The sequence below is a fragment of the Apus apus genome, chromosome 1 (genome assembly GCF_020740795.1).
Source record: "Apus apus isolate bApuApu2 chromosome 1, bApuApu2.pri.cur, whole genome shotgun sequence".
NCBI lineage: Eukaryota > Metazoa > Chordata > Aves > Apodiformes > Apodidae > Apus > Apus apus.
Genome location: NC_067282.1, coordinates 199,997,052 through 200,015,107, shown reverse-complemented (window position 1 = coordinate 200,015,107; position 18,056 = coordinate 199,997,052). Strand labels below are relative to the sequence as shown.

Below are 18,056 nucleotides of genomic sequence, written 5' to 3'. Positions count from 1 at the left end.
CAGTCTGTCCTCCCTTACTATGCTGATGCCTCAACATTTATCAGTATATCGGGATCTGCCAGACTGCACATACATCCCCCAAGTTCTATTTATTGAATAAGTAGTAAAAAATCCCACATTTAAGCTGAACCACCCATGTTAGGCCACAACAACTGCTAATACTAGTTACTGCTACAAGATAATTATTAATACAAGTTAACACAGACTTTGGTAATAACCAGAACTGACAGGAATTCGCATTGTGTGGGTTGGAGAAATAAAAGTCTTTAAAATAATTGCTGCATTTTTAAAATTATGTCATGGCAGCTTAGGAATTTCACAGCTCATTATCAAAAGTTAACAGGACAATGCAGTTGATGGTGTTCATCTACAAATTTTGGAAAAGAAAAAGTTCTTGAAAAGCTGCAGTAAATAAATTGTAGTTTCTTCCGCTATTTCCACTTTGTGTTTATTAAAACCTGAGCAACTGTAACACTTTTCACAATAGTCATAATTTATGTTTCTGAGTGTAGATTAGTAAAATTTACCTTTGAGCTGTATCTGTCCTGAATTCCAAAAAGAAGTAACAGGGTTTTTTTTCTTACTTAGGAAAGCACAACTGTAGCCTTAGTAAGTGGTTCTTATAAAAGAAAACTGAATGCCCCCTCACAGCTGGGTGATACACAGGGACAACAAAAATCACACAATCATCCCAGCTGGAAAAGGCCTCTAAGATCACCAAGTCCAACCACCAACCCAGAAAAAAACATCATGCCTACTAGAGCATGTCCTGAAGTGCCAAAAATAAGAGTCAAATAAGAATATACACAACTACTACTGATAAAAGACCAGATAATAGAAATCATAACTGCTAACTAAAAAGGAAAGATGTAGAACTTTTTAATACCTTTTGCTTTATGACTGTCTAAGATCTGAAATCACTAGTCCCAGTAGGTACCAAAAATATTATTACAGCTGATGTCTGATCCTTCAGAGTGAATGTCAGTCAAGGGGTTAGAGACTTGAGTGCAAAGGAGCACAAAAACTGGCAGTGTATTGAACAAGGGCATTTTGGTGTGGAGACCTAAGCAAAGGAAGATGTCTCCTAGCTGTTGGGATTTGCTCAAATGTCAGCTTTCTGTGCCCTGCTAGGAAGAGGCTGAGGCTGATTTGCTTACCCTGCTCCCTCTGACTCTTGGTCTGGTGCTGAAAGGCCTGAGAGAGGATCGGCTCTTTAAACATGAAACTGGTGTTGCAAAATGCTGCTTTCAGCTTTTACCCGAATTTAGGAACACATACAAAGCTTAGGCTGCTCTTTAAATCCCCATCAGCCAACGCCCTTGTCACCATTCAACCTTAACATTATCCAGGCAGGGAGGAAGGGAAAGGAAATTTGTCCTTGTAGCTAGCTGGAGAGTTTTGCAAAAAATAAATACAAGGATATATTCATGAAAATATGTGTTTAAATATGTGCTTCAATGATGTCTGGCTGAAGCTTAATTTATTTATTTACACAGCATTGACTGTCATTTGGATTTGTTGCTTTTTTGTTGCTTTAAGATGTTTAATGATTTTTAACTATAAAAATAGTTCATATAATTGCCACTTCTAAATAGGCAAAGTAATACAGATGTTATTTAAACTGTAGGCCTAAAAAATTAAATATCTTTTAAAATATTCCTAAGAGTAGCAGAGGATTTGCACCACCCAAGGAACTGCATATTAATTCTTGCAACTTTCTTTAACCATTCCAAAGCAGTAACAAATCACTCAAAGAATTCAAGGAGGGGGAAGGGAGAAACCCCAGATCTCAAGGCATTACTGGAATGCCCTGCTAAGAGCATAAAGACACTCAAATTCTTTGAAGTTTTTTTCCTGAAGTTATTCCCTTATCAATAACTGCTGTTAGCAAAACTGCAAATAGTATTATCTACAAGGTAAAGTTTTCCATGAAAGTACAGTCCACAGTGAAAAGAATAAGAACATTTACTTTAAAACTTAGCCAGGCTGCAGACCAGAAAGAACAGGGCTTTTTTTTGGGTTGTGGGGTGCAGGGTGTTTAGTTTGGTTTTCTGGGATAGGGGGTTTATTATTGTTTTCTATTTGTTTGATTTGTTTTTTTTCAGTTCCAACATTCTGGTGCTTTTTCGTGCTTATGTATCCTGGGCATGAAATAAGAACTTTTGATTAAATCTGAAGGAAAAAAAACATACAGTTGGACACAATATTGACCAAAAAGACACAACATATCCAAGAAGAGGGAGAAAAAAATAAATTAAAGGAAAATACCCCACCAAACAAAAACATTATCTTTTATGACTACCAAACACATTCCATCTCTTTCGTTTCCAAAAACAGCTGAAACAGTTCTTATTATGGCTATTTGTGAAGAGATCTGAGGCGTTTCTCCCATTCCTAAAATACTTGATTGAAAAAGTAATGCATTATAGACTAAGGCTTATCTGAACACTGTGGTGGTAGACTTATCAACTTACAGGTATAGAACAAACTGTCACATACAATTTAAAGAACATTTTTGAGAAAATAATACCCAATCTTATCAACATACTCTTAAACTCTATATGCAAACACTGCTGCTGAATTTCCTGGAGGAAAAACTGTTCCTTTTAAAAATGAATGCTGTTTTTCACATCAGCCCTACTGCTCAGCATTCCCATATCATAATGTGAAATCAGGAGTCCAGAACGATTTTTACTGGTGAACTTCTTTACTGTAAAGAGCCCTGGGACAGGCTGCCCAAAGAGGTTGTGGAGTCGTCTTTCTGGAGACTTTCAAGACTCATCTGGATGTGCTTCTGTGTGATCTGCTCTGGGTATTCCTGTGCAGCAAGGGGGTTTGGACTCCATGATCTTCAGAGGTCCCTTCCAACTCCTGTGATTCTATGATTCTATGATTGAATGTACAGAATGAGGACCATGCCTAAAATGTTTTGGGTATGGATGGTGCTGCCTTTTTTTTTTTTTTAAACACATTTTTAGGATTATAGGTAACCACAGTGCACCTGCAGGAATATATTGGTCTGTTCTCATGAGACTCTTGTGTTCATGATTGAAACAAGCTCCCTGCCATGGGCTTCTCCCAGAAAAACATTATGTAGGTGAAGAGTTAAGCTTTAATAGGCATTACTTCGTGTGTACCAGGTGACTTCAGGAAGACCAGCAGTCCTTAATAGAAACTAGTCTATATCAATCAACAATTCCAATGGAATTAAGACTGCATTAAATAGTACTGAGATGAACCAATGCTACTTTGCCTTTTGTATTGCTTTGCAAATTGAGTTTCATGTAACAGGGCTGGAAATACTGCACTGGAAAGTATCAACAGCTACCAGCTGGGTCGAGGTGGCACATGTGCTGCATAATCTCAGCTATGAGAAGGCACATCACAGTGTGACTTGTAGCTCCCTCAGAACCAATATGTGACCTCTACACTCTGAAATGGCTTTTCTGCATCGGAAAACAGTGCATTGAAAGCATCTCCTTCCAAATGCATCCTCAGCCTTCCAGAAGGAAACAAACACATTGTGGGATTGTACAACAATCTAGTAACCACGGTCACATTTCCAGAAAATATCGGCACCTTTGGCCAATGTCTCTGTTACCTTATTTATAAATTGAGTTTTCAGTGCTTAATTCATACCCCATATGGCAGTTACATGTACAGAGTCTCAGGAGCCAGGGGCTGCGGGGTGACCTGTGTGGGAGGGGACCATGAGCTGCTCCGTGTCAGTCATGGCTGCTCCAGCCAGTTCTGAATCTGCTATAACAAAGCCATCATATGCCAAAACTTCAGTCAGCTGGAGAAACCCACGATCCCTCTACTAAAAACATATTTTTAAAAGCATGGCAGGGGCTAGAGCCAGCAGAAATGGAGGAGATGTGGGGAGAAGTAGAAGAGATAAATAGGAGATGCGGGGGATATGGATGGAGATGCCCATGTCATGGCAAGGGAGGCACATCTCCAAAGAGACTGCAGCATGTGGGTGACCCTTGCTAGGGCAGCAGAAAATGAGTAAGATACAAAGAGTAGTAGACAAACACAAGAAAGAAATCAAGAGTGGCAGAATGAAGTAACTGCATGCAGGACCCCAACCTCATGCACTGCTGTCACCTCACCAAGGGAACTCCAGCAAGCCCAGGGTAACCCAGGGAGATAAGCACTTCCCCTACATGTTTAACTGTTAAAGTTTTATGTTTTGGGGTCCCCCCCAATAGCCAAATAAGCAATCAGAATGCTATGTTATTTGGCAATAAGTTAGGTAAAAAATTCCCCAAGTTGAGACTCTTGCCAGCAACACCATATGGCTTAAATCAAACATAATGACCACCACTTCCTTACAGCCTCACAACAACAGTAATTAGTAAAGCCAAGTTTTCTACATTTTAGTCAATAACGAGATTTTATCTCTCTCTGGTTTATGTGTGCCTCTCATGTAGTTTATAAGATACCCTGCTGAAAACATACCCCTTACAACTGAGCCAGTTCCACTGACAATACTCCTCTTGGGTGCATTCTGCTTTGTATAGTCTGGGATTAAACATCTCAAGAGACAGGGACCCTTCAGCTCCTGACAGAGTTATATTGCAGCTTAGCATATTTGCTAGAAACTTTCTTCTCATATCCAGCTTCCCTCTAAAACTTCCCTTTATTCAATTCAAACCAGTCTCATTATTACAATGCTTTGGTACTTCTCACTGAATTTACTTTCTTGTTCCCTAAATTCACTGGGTATTAATTCAGCATTTTTGTTTTTACATAGCTGTTTTAATAACCTGTCCACACCAATTTCCCTTTAAGATTGACAGTCAACTAGAATTTACATATTCATTTCCAGAACTGCAAAATAAAAAATGGTACTAAGAACAACAAATTCAATTGTGTTCATATGGCTGCAGCTATTAAAAATTTAAGGCAGTGCTAAGGAAAGACGGTTCTAACCATTGCAAACAATAAATACAACAACCATCAGAATTGACCAAAGCTGCCCAACAGATATTTCCAATGTTAAGTCTTAAATGAAGGTTAGCCTTGAGGTGAGATATTTCACCTGAAAGAAAATGTCGTATCTCTTTCCAACCATGAGCAATAACTACACTGCTAGATAACAAGGCATCTTCCCTCTGCTACTCAATGTGTTCTCAGAAGAAAATCTTAACAGTTTTACCTACTTCTATGGGTATGGCAGGAAGACTGTAGAGGTGTAAGCATCTTCAGGTTCCCCAAGTTTACTAATTCCAAACTGAAACACAAATAAGGACACTGGGACACTAGAAGAATCATAGAGCTAAACTGAAACTACTTTAAAGAAAGTCTCTAGTCCTTACTTTCTCCTGTCTTCCTCTCAGTGGCAGGTTACACAGGCAGCTTGCATGCTTCATCCCACCAACCTTATCTTTGCTGCCCTATCAGTCATCAGCTGAACTTTGGATGCACATTCACAGAGCCAAGGAAAGCTGCAGACAGGATACAGCCAAGGAGAAAGAGAAGTTTATAAACTACTGATAGTAATCAAGGCCTATTGTATTGAGCAAACAAATCCTAACTTTCCATCAGGTTTCCCCCATGCAGTAGATATCTGATACAATAGACATTTTTCAGCTACTGAGTATTTTAAGATGTCAGCACAAATAAGATTAGAAATCACTGCAGATCTCAAAGTATGTTAAGTTTGATACTGTTCCCAGACTCTCACCTGTTTTGTCAATTCACACTGTAAACACCTGATAAATGGGTAATGAGAATTATGGGGCTTATGGGTGATAACCATTAAGGCAACTGTTTGAGGTTTTGGGTACATACTGCTTAGTTTCAAATTCTTGTAGCAGTAAGAATTTATTTCAGAAATGGTAGATGGCACAGGCTCAGTATCACTGCATACATGAAAACCTAGACCACAGTTAAAATCTCAAGTGCAATATAAATTGTCTTTTCTGGGAAAGACAGTTGATATGCTTATCCTAACTATATTTCTCCTACTAGGAGATACTTTATTTCTCAGGAAAAAGAAAACATCATTTGCAAGGAGTTTGCTTTAAAGAATCATAAAGCAGCCTAAAAAGGCATAAAGATGCCACTCTCACATGCAATCTGCCTTACAATGAAACATCATGAGCATATAATAAAAAAATACCATGGAATTAGAGAAAGACAGAGTACACAGATATATTATTAATTTGTGCAGTGCCTGTGTTATACACATTTCAGGTTTCATCCCTCAGTGCTGACTATGGAGAGGATGAATTCTACATAAACTTTGCATTGGTGACTAATGACATCACTGGAAAGGAAGAATGGTTTAGTGACTAAGGTCCATCTACCACCCCGCATCACAAGAACGACGGCGGTGTGATGGAAGGGTGCCCACAGTAGCTTGAAGTTACAGCTACAGCAGCAGCACAGAAACTGGCACATGGAGATTTGCCAAACAGCACCTCCATAACCCCACCTCAAATATACTATGGCACTGGAGCCATGAAATCCAAGACTCCTGAAAACTGACTGCAGCAGCAACTGTAGCAGACATGGGTAACATTCTTCCATAGAGGAAGGCAAATATCACAATACAATTAACAGGAAAAGTTCAAGAGTTCATAAGGAGCCTGAAATCAAGAATACAGTTGCAAATCTGAAGACCTGTGATTCAATTCCTATTGAAATCAGTGATGAACTTAGCAGTGACTTCAGCTACTTTTGCACAAGAAATAATTCTGACATCCATTCACTGTTAAGAATGCCTAGAACTGCAGCTACAATACCAGACACATGGTGCTGCAGCTGTAGTTTACCAACAGAACGATCTCTCTACGTAAAATAGAACTGTTTGGAGGCCATATACCAAATTAATTCAGCCTGATGAAGTGAAGGCAGTCTACAGGTAAAGCTGGTATCACTGATAGCATATAAAAAAAATGACATTATAAAACATGAGGGGGAAAATCACCCCAACACCAAAATACACACACCCCTCCCCCTGCCAATATTAAAAAACTACATAGTTAGTATACAAGTTGGATATTTCCATCTGCCAAACACGAAAGTCCTAAAACAATTTAATACTCTAATCCTTATTTGCCAAAAAGACACAGATTATTTGTTATAAAGGATAAAATACCAGAATCCAGTCAGGTATCCAACTTTAATTCATGATGAAACATTAGGTGTCAAATCAACAGTGACTTCAGTAAGGTTACTAAATACATTAAGTTAAATGAGATTTACCTTTGAAAGGCTGGGACACACAGTTTTTCATATACAACCATTAAGTAACTTTGTATATGTTGGGATTTTTTGTAAAGATCAACATTATAACAAAACTTTTTTAAATCCTTCCAAGAACTTCAAGTTTCTTTAAACATAACCTTATTACTTAAAACCAAAACTTATCTGCAATTTAATTCAGCTTGAAATAAATTTTTTTTAGACTATCAATTTTCATTCCCAAGTAAAACATTCAAAAACCTTTTGCTTCCTACACAGGATCAAGTTACAGAACTAAAAAACAGCTAGAAATTGAATTGAAAAGCACAGTGAAAGATTACCCAAATCTTAAAACAGCAGTTTCCAGATGAGCTATTAAAAGACATAATACTTTCACCAAATAGGCAACACAATAACAAGCATAAATAATAATAGTAGCAAAGTCTTAATCTTATTTTCTTTTCAAGTTAGCTACTTACTGTAGAAACCCAAATCTATCTGTGACTTTGTACAGATGGTAGTCAGCATCTTCCCATGGCTCAATCTGTGCCCCCTCTCGTCCCTAAAGGAAAGAATCAAAATAGACCCAAATTAAGTTTTATGACACAACAAGCTAAGATACAGAAGACAGGATTTAACCACTCAAAGCATAATCTTTGGGGCACACTAGTAGTAGGGTAGAGGAGGGGAAGGACACTAGTCCTAAACCGACCAGCCAAGAAACGGGAGAGTAGCACACCTCTCCCAGGCCTTACAAACAGTATTTTCAGGAAATAGGATTTTTCAGGAAATCTCTTGGTCATTGCTACACAAAGAATAAATTTCAACCACTGATTTTAACAGACTCACCATCATCTCACATGTTGTTAATCTCCACAATAGTTCATCAAGGTCCCTACACAATGGTCTGTTTCTATAGTCCATGTTTCCTGAACCATCACATGACAACAGCACATAGCGTGGACAATCTCAAGCTAAGGTCCGTCCTGACTTCCAACAGCTGTCAAACAGAAGGCAGCACTGAGGTTTCCCTCAGTGAAGCACTCCTTCATGTTCTCTTCCTCTACTCCAATTGCCAATTTGCATAAGACTTGCAGAAATTTAAGTATATTTCCATTATATATTCTTCCAGTTTGGGCTAGAAGCAGGCTACTGGGTGTGGAGAGATGACCACTCAGAACACAAACCACATGCATGTTTTTTCCTTATTATAAAAACCACAGCCACTCACTTAAGTGCACTGTGCAAACAACCACTAAGTCTGGCACGTAAAATGTTTCATGAACTGTACAAACAAGTGTATTGCTTAGTACTCCAACGACACTTATGAAGTCCATAAGTATTACAAGAATAAGTGAATAAGGTGTCGGCCTTCTAGGCATACTCTGTGCCAAGCTTTTACTTCACAAGCACTACAAGGAAAAAGGTTATGATCAGAGTATTTCTTCAGTTCCTCAGAGAATAGAATCATTTTGGCTGGAAAAGACCCTTAAAATCATCAAGTCCAACCATTAACCTCACACACTGCCAAGCCCACCACTAAACTATGGCCCTCAGCACCACATCTACACAGCTTTTAAATACCTCCAGGGATGGTCAGTTCACCACTTCCCTGGGCAGCCTGTTCCAGTGCCTGACAATCCTTTTGATGAAGAAATTGTTCCAAATATCCAATCTAAACATTCCCTGGCACAACTTGAGGTCATTTCATCTCATCCTGTTACCTGGAAGAAAAGACCAACCAACACCTCACTACATCCTCCTTTCAGGTAGTTGTAGAGAGAAAGAAGGTCTCCCCTCAACCTTCTCTCCTCCAGGCTAAACAACTCTAGTCCTCTCAGCTGCTCCTCACAGGACTTGTTCTCCAGACCCTTAACCAGCTTCATTGCCCTTCTTTAGGCATTCTCTAGCCCCTCAGCGTACTTCTTCCAATGAGAGGCTCAAAACTTAACAGAGTATTGAAGGTGTGGCCTCTCCAGTGCTGAGTACCCAGGGACAAGTACCATACACTCTGAAAAACAATGCTGTTCACTCATATTTTAAGTGTCTGATAATTTAAATGTTTCTATTACCATAACCAAAATATAAATAAAAAAGTAAAATAAGAGCCCTTCTGATCTCATAGACACACTGAGCATCCTCAAACATCCCAGTTTCATTCCTTCTAATACATTACACTACCTTAAAATACCCCCAAAGGAACTTGCCATGCACCTGTAAAATAAGTTGAGTCATTATCCAGAATATCCCCTGTGAAGAGAGAATTTATTTCACCCAGAGGCCAGTGTATCATGAAACCAGAAGATTAATACTACAGAGAGTATTTGAGACAAAAGCTAGTGGGAATCTTGATTCATTTTTTAAACATATACTACTAAGATTAATTATAAAATGTCTATAAAAATTATTATCAAGTTGACTTACCCTGTCATACTTGGCAACTATTTCTGCTCGTTCTTGGGCAAGTTTGATAGCAGCATCCTGCTCAGCATCTGCACCTGTGGAGAATTAAAATAATGCTGTTCACATTGTCTCCCTTGTGAGCAAAGAACTGCAGCTAATACTTGGAATACAAACTTCAGCTTCAGAGAGAACACTTGGATGCAGAAACGCCCAAACAATTGTATCAAAGTATGACCTTGGTGCATGTCTTGAATACTGCTCAGATTAAAATACAATTATTGGATGGTATCCTAACTGCTGAGGGTATAACGTTCCTGATTTTTCTCCAAAGCAGACATTCAATAAAGTTAAAAAAATAGTATGCCACAACCCACCAACTGAAAGACTGAAGAAATCAGTAGAAGCTACTAGTTGCCAATTCCACATTCACATAGTCAGAAAAGGCCAGAACATACAGTACTGGTTTAAAACAAAAGTGTGAACTATTTACAGGATTTGTAGAGAGGGATTAGAATACTGATGAATGCTGAAGAAACACTGCACAACTCCATCTGACAAATTGCCCAGGACTTATTTCTCTGAGAACAGAGAAAGACCTCATTATAGTATCAGAACTGCAACTTGGACAACCCAGAGTTGGAATAAGCATAAAGATATGACCACAGGAAGGTTGACAAGCAAGAACAAATAGATGCACAGGTAAACATTGTACATTAGCCTGCTGCAGATGTTTACTACAGCAGTGGTATCTGAACTAAAGTTCTGATAAATCTGGTTTGATCAAGAGAAGGTTTAACAGACTGTGTAACAGAATTAGGTTCCCTGGCATTGTCCCCTTAGCAGAAACCACCTCTAGAACATGGACAGGAATGTAAAAAGGGCACCATGAAAAATAAGAAAGATGCTGCTTTTCATATTCAATAACGTAACATGCTTCAATAACCCAAATGTGACTATGGTTTCAAATAAATTAGGGACATTAGTTTTTATCAATCATAAGTTTGTGACAGATTCAAGAGTTGGTTTGTTTTCATTATTAAATAGCAATTAATCTAGATAAAGCCAAGCTTTAAAAAGGTTTAAAATAGTTTAAGCACACACTTAAAAAATAACTCCAGACGTGGTTTTTCTTCACTATTTAGTACACAGCAACATAATGAACTTCAACCATCTGGGCCATGAAATAGAAAAACAGATATTACATTTTTCTATCATATAACATTGTTAATGCATTTCTGTGTTTAAACCCATTACTTCTTCAATAAAATGTACCTACTTATTTCTTAAGATATTTAGACAAGAATTTGTGCCAAGGTGGCTTTCCAAGCCATCTGTTAGAGACTTAGCATGGTGGTCTCTGCATGTTTTCACTTGAAGTTTCTTTAGGGGAATGAAGAGAGCACCTCAATGTGTCCCATCATGGACACAAGTTCAAACAGTGATGCTTGTCCCAAACTTCCCTAATGGAAAATCTGGCTGCTGCTTTAAAGATTTTACTTATGAAGTTACACTCCCATTTTCCTCATTCTGCCCCCTTCTGCTTGTCACCAGTCATATTGCTCCTATTTATTAGAAAGCTTTGTCATTTTTTTCCATCCAATGTGCTCCAGAACCACTAGGCATCTATTTACATAATTATTTGGGGGGAGGGGGAAAGAAACAAACAGTTGACAATTATATCTGCTATATTTGGAAGTTTTGCATCTCTGTGCCATAACACTGATAAATAATTCCTTCCCTGTCAGATGAGCAGCAAGTAGAATTATTTCTTGTTGCCTGTGGTGTTGCCCAAACAGTGCAGTGTTCCTCCTGCTTCTCCAGGTGCTGGATCCACCTTTATTCCTAAGCTTAAAGTGGATGGAAAGACACAAAGTAGTTTGGTCTCAGGTTTGTTTTTCTGTTGCAGTTTTATAGTGACTGAGGGACTCTTACCGATCTGCCTAGGTGAACACTGACCAATACACAACTCTTGCACATCAACAGCCATGCCTTTCTAGAGCCCCTCCCCAGCACTGTCACCACACCAGGGCACAGACTGAACTCCACACTACTCCAAGCACATTCAAGCACTGTATATTCCCAACACAATTATAACAATCCATTTCTTAATCCTTTGCTAGTTGACACACTATGCCTACTAAACTGACAATGTCCACTAAAGCTACCAAATCTACACTGACATAAAGTAGTAGATGAAGCTTAGCATTCCTTTCAAAGTGAGAAGCTAAAGGAACCACAATCAAAATTAAATTGCCTTTTCTTTTGTAAGACACAAAGGTACCTGTCCTTAGAATAAGTCTTTATAGAAGGCAAATTACAGGTTTTTTAAAAGTAAACTTTATGTTTACTTAGAAAGTTGATACTCCTTCAGAAAATTCAAGGGCTGAGCAATCCTTATCTTCACTTCTCCAATGGACAGATGTGGGAGAAAAGCTTATTTGTTTCAAGTAGGACTACTGCTGGGCTTCAAGAAATGGGGAAAAAATCCTATCATTTTTTCACAGTAAAAGAAAGATTAGATTTGCTTTGAGAAAGAGTGTGGCTAAATAGTAAGCAGTCAATATTTTAATACATAGTGGTCAATACATTCAAGGAGTAACAAGTTGATTTTTTTTTTATTAACAGAACTTTAAAAATAGAATGCTACTTGAGCATAAAACTATACTCAAATAGACATGCTCTTCAACAACACAGATGGAATAACCAGCTCAAATCCGCACAGCAGTGGAAGTTGAAATGAAGTTTAAGCCCTTGCTTACAAGAATTCAAAACTGTATTTACACCAGAAACTGAGTCCTGATTTACACTGAAGAAGTGACCATGGCTTGTCTTCCTTTCCTCTGCATAAGTAAAATATGAAACCAAATTTGGCAGGTTCTATGCCTCATGACAATTCAATTACATTTAGTGTGGAAATTACCATATTCATTGACTGTAAAATAATCCCCTTCACTTTCTGCCAGAATCATCTTAACCTTCTAGCTGCACTAAGACAGTTTAATGTCGCATTGATCCATCCATACTGAAAACCCAGAAAACATCTTCAGACAGGGACAAGAGGTCATGTTTTGGGACATAAGCATAAAATAAGATTTTTTTAATAGGAGGAATTATTTAAATATCTTCAAGAAACACTATTATTCTTGATAAAGTAAAAGCTAAATACAGGAACAAGAAAAAATTCTTCAGGAACTATCTTTCTAGGCACAAAAATACATCACTACATCACTATGAAATGAAAGACAAGTAACCCGTATTCAAAAATCTTACCAGTTTTATCCAGTAAGTCTTATCTCACTGAAAGCAGTTTATGATGCAAAAAAAAAGTATGATTAAATTTTCTAATTAAAAGTTAGCATTACATATTATGAACACCATGTTATACTGGAAACCATGCAATCTCAGATGATGTTGACTTTAATATACAGTCAATTCAGTAGTACAGAAAACTGATTTTTACTAAAAACTTATGAAAATATATTATCAATGAACTAAAAAGAAAAGTATAATTACTGGTGATAAAATCTGCCAATGATGGTACACAGTGCATATAAGTCCCCCCCAAAATTGGTCAGGCTTACAAGGTACAATGAGCTTGATTAAAACCCTGCCAATCAACACTGTCACACATGTAGCTTTTGAGAAATGTAAATCATGAAAAGGAAGGCCAGGAAGAAAATTTTCTGAACAGTTGGCCTGATACATATAACAACCCCCATCACAGTCTTTGTCCCTTATCACTGTCAATCTGACCTGCTTTCTATATTTACAAATGTTACAAATGTGTAAGTTTTGAAAAGCAGCAAGCACAGGACTGAACTATCTTTACAGAAAATCAAACAGAAAATCCCAGTCTGTGATGGCATGAAAAAGGACTGACTCAACAATCAGATTACTGCATTTCTGCTACCCTTGGAAGACAGATTATCTTATTTGTCCGTGCTGCTGAGGTGATTAGTAAACTGCTGAATTTAAACTTTCAAAAGTATACTTAAGGATGGGTACTAGAATTGGCCTCATTTTGCAACTCACTGATTTTAAACTGCTAAAGAGTCAGGCCTGATAAATTAGATTCCTGCAGACTGCCATCAGCCCTGAAAAGCAAGAGGAAAGCATTGTCTAGCATCAGTACAAGCTTTCTTCCTTTGTCACCATAATAAGACTCTCTCTTTAGCCCACCAATTATCGAAGAATCCAAAAAGACACTTTCTTCAGAACAGAAAGAGGTGATAGCACGTAAGAAATGTGAGTAGCACAGGCAAAAAATTAAACTAGTCCTACAGAAGCACACAATCCTAATTAGTCTACAGTGCTTATTCTCAGAGAGGAAATACATGATCTGGAGATGCCAGCATTACTTAGTACTCTCAAATTTACAGAGCAATTCTGGGTGTTGCCTACTATTAGGTGGTCTCTGTGTGCATCATAATCATCACACTTAAAATGAAACCCCACATTTTTAGAGCTGAAGGTTTTTTCATTTCAAACCTCTGTCCAGTTCAGTCAATTGATCCAAAAACTGAAAAACATCATGCTAAATTAAAATTAATTCCTAAAACTTACAATAAACAGGCTTCTTAAACTTATAAACTAACTGGAAACTCCCAGTTCCTACTTAGTAGCTGCAATTCTAACTGCCTTGCAGCTTGCAAGGAATATTGGGGAGAACAGTTTACTTCTCCAGAATTCCAGATTCTTCCAATCCTAAGGAAGAAAAGCAAGTGCAATAAATTGAGGAGTGGAGGAACTGCTGATATTAATAGACATTATGCAAAGAAAAAATACATAATGTTCTGCTCTACAATAAATGCAAGACTAACTGGTATGGACCAACTACCATACGTGATATATTTAACAGCAAAACGACAGATCTGAGTAAAGATAAACACTATTAAAGAGAAGATAAGGGTGTGTCCTACAGATAGATGTAAAAATTAAATTCTTGCTATTAAAAAATTTTCTCAAGGATAGCTATTTTCGCAAGAAACAAGTACTGATACAGAACTAGTGTTTGACAGATTTCATCCAACTCAAAAAGAAATAATCCTTCCTTAATCTTGCCTTCATGCCATCTTCTCCCTTCTATTTCACAGTAGCTGTACATGTAGGCATCTACAGACACCAGAGATCATGTGATCCAAGATCCCCCATCACTCACCAAAAGTACAGGTTTTTTAAGGGTGTGGGTGGGAAGGCAAAGAAAAGGAATAAATAAAATTGCTAATAATGTTTTTTTGTATTAATTTAAATTAGCAAGATAAACATTGAGGATCCCTCTTTCAGCCCCAGCAGTAACTGGCTCTTCAAACTAAATGAGTGGGAACAGGCAGCAGCACTATCCCTTGTATTTCCAGTGGCCAAGGAGCAGCTGAACAGCCTGTGACAGCCTGGCAGCAGCTCAGCTGCTCCTGCTCAGGGGTGACTGTAGCACAAACAGCCCATAGTTACACCTGGTTTTCATTGCAAGGCCTGACCAAACTGAGCTGCTGCTGAGTGAGAAATTGACAAAAGACAGTTAAATCCTGGTATTTCCCACAAGAAAAGCTTCTGCTCTTTTTAGTTTACTAAGTACTTTTAGTCTGAACTCTGTTTGCCGAATCCTGCCTGGTTTCTAATTCTGCTCAGCTGCAGAACTGCAAAACAGTAAGCCACAGGATTTTAAAAGGTGATTTTCATCTGCAATCCACTGAGCCTGCAACTCTGGCCTGTGCAAAAGTAGTCATACCTATGGGAGAGATCTTTGGGGTGACTCTAACTCACTACTGAGACATCTCCCTGAAACCATCCTAAAAAAGCCTAGTTAGATAGAATACCTAGCACTAGCTTCCTCATCAAGGCAGCACAAAACGAGGACCACCAAGAGCCTCAACGCGTTCTTCACATGGATCACAGGAGTGTGTAGATACAAGGTACATGACAGCGTTATGCATTACCAGTAGCATAATGAATTGCCTCTCACACATGTCATAAATGTAAATAATGCCTCTTTCCAATTTGGTCAGTATACTAATAACACACTGAGTAATCTTATCCCATAATCCAGAAAGATTTCTCCCTTTTTTGTCCTTCGACCCATGATACGTACTCAGTCTAAAAACCTCCAAAGACTTGGAACATGTTAATTTGTTTTCCATCACTTCACTCAAATTCTTGCTTGTTTGCACACTACACATTCCACTGCACAAAGAGCTGCACTGGCACAAATTCCTGTCTGCAGGCACTACCACCAGCTGCTACACATCTACACATTAAAAAAAAAACACAAAACATATCAGAGCAATAAATGAAACATTTTCTAAGTCTCTGGTCATATCAGAAAGATCCTTTAATACCCAGGCTGTTTATTTACCTTCCAGTTCATTCCCACAAACATTGAAATAAAAGCCATGACAATATCCTTAATATTTTTTATGGGTTGCCAACGTTCAAAAGGAAAAATCTTGGTAAATACCTGCACATAGATATTAAACGTGCTCTGAACATAAAACATTAAGCATAATTCATTGTATATTATTTTTCTCTTCATGAAGAGAGAACTTTTAACATATAAGTGAAATAGTTACATTCAGAAAAGCAATCCCTTTTACATAGCAATACTTCCTCAGGAAGTGTTTCCAGAGCTACATTTCGTCCAGCATTAAACATTATTATCTACCATAATAGTACTAAGTGTTTAAAATTCAAGAGTTATCACTAATCCAAAATGAGAGAGAAGTAACACAGCACATGACAAACAATTAAAGACCAGTACAGAAAATAAAATGCCATTTTACCCGTCTTTAGATCATGATTTTCTACCCAGTCCTTGTAAAGCTCTGTTTTAGTCTTCATGAAGTAAATCTGTTTGTTTCTAGACCATATTCTAAAATCAGTTTATCAAAAATGAACAGGGGAAAGGTCTCCTCCACTTGCAGCATTTGTTTCACATAACCAAGCCACTAGACACATGCTCCTTTTTCAAGACATAGCCTCTGGACAGTTACACGAGCTGCAGAGACCCAAACAAAGATGCCATTTGTTAGTAAAAAGTGTCATGCAGGCACCATGCTACTGTTCTCCACCCCAGCCCACAGCCCTGCATTCCAGCTAATAATAAACAAGAGGATTTGAACAAACAGCCTCAGAGAACACAGCTCCTGTAACACATCACTGTTATGCTCTTGAGTAGGAATTCTTACTGGTATTTACCAAGTGTTGCATGAAAAGCATCATACTTAAGGGACTTACTAGAAATGCAGCTTGAAGGACCCTATTTCTGGCTTATTACTTAAGAAACCATGAAATTGAGTAACCCTAAAAATACAGTTTAGATTTCTGTTTGGCATTCCCTGCTTACATGATATACTTTTCATTTTAAACTTCCTTATTTTTCAGGGTATCCTGGGGACCTGAAGTACTCAGGATGTCAAGGAATTGACAAGAATATTTTCACTGATGAAAGCATAAAAATTCCAGATTTAATATTGGTCGAATTAATCTGTATTTTGAAATCTGGTATACGTTCAGCATTGTCAAAAACTGAAAAACATATCTCCATGTCAAATATTCAAGGACACACACATCAAGCCATTCTCCTGCATAGATTTCAGTCCTTACACCTGCTCTTTCAAGCAAAATGTCTGCTGCTATGGAATGCTTGCAGCCAGAGGCCAGCCAATTTCATTTCTTGAGCTGAGCAAGTCAGAGCACACATCCTGCCAGACATAGCTTGTTGGTCTTTGTTAAGCTTCCAGCACTTTGTGAAGCCAACAGAAAGACGATCAGTGAGACTGTTCAGTCTGGAGAAGAGAAGGGTCAGGAGGATCTTACCAATGGACATAAGTACCTGAAGAGAAGGCACACAGAGACCAGAGCCAGGCTGTTTTCAGTAGTGCCCAGTGACAGGAACAGAGGCTATGGGCACAAACTGAAACACAGGAAATTCCCTCTAAATATCAGGAAACATTTTTTGTGAGGGAGACTGAGCAACAGTACAGGTTATCCAGGGAGGTTGTGGAGTATTCATCCTTGGATATATTCAAAAGCCATCTGGACATGGGCCTGGACAATCAGCTCTGTGGCTCTCAGCTGTGGCTCTGCTTGAGCAGAGGGGTTGAATCAGATGACCTGCAAAGGTCCCTTCCAATATCAACAATTCTCTGGTTTCCTTGCACCCTGAAAAGTGGTAAAATGCCAGCAACAGCAGATTTCATTAAGTGCATTGGACTAGTCTTTTTTCCACAGGGACTAAAAAAAAAAAAAAGTTCCTTCAATTGTTTTATTCTTCCTCCCCATATCGCCTGACACAGGACTGACCCTGGAAATGAGCAGCAGCTCATTTCAGAAGCAGCAGCAGCTCCTTTGTCTTTACCACCGATTACTACCCCTGGAGCCTACCCAAACCCAGGTGTTAATAGTTTAGTCTATGGTTTTCAGTATGAACTTAGACTAAGCTAGTGTGATATCCACCACTAGAT

General features: G+C 38.3%; 1 protein-coding gene across 4 annotated transcripts in view; it reads right to left on the bottom strand.

The window, feature by feature from the left end:
• Positions 1 to 18,056, bottom strand: part of USP6NL (USP6 N-terminal like) — a 123,444-nt gene that overhangs the window by 54,215 nt on the left and 51,173 nt on the right. For 3 of the 4 annotated variants that reach the window (XM_051635590.1, XM_051635595.1, XM_051635571.1), the window contains 2 exons: positions 9,622 to 9,695; positions 7,677 to 7,759 (listed from right to left, as the gene is read on the bottom strand). In XM_051635590.1, the coding sequence (XP_051491550.1) occupies positions 7,677 to 7,759; positions 9,622 to 9,695 (157 nt within the window). Of the gene's footprint in view, positions 1 to 7,676; positions 7,760 to 9,621; positions 9,696 to 16,373; positions 16,572 to 18,056 lie in introns of those variants that run through there. The other variant, XM_051635580.1, reaches the window with a different exon arrangement.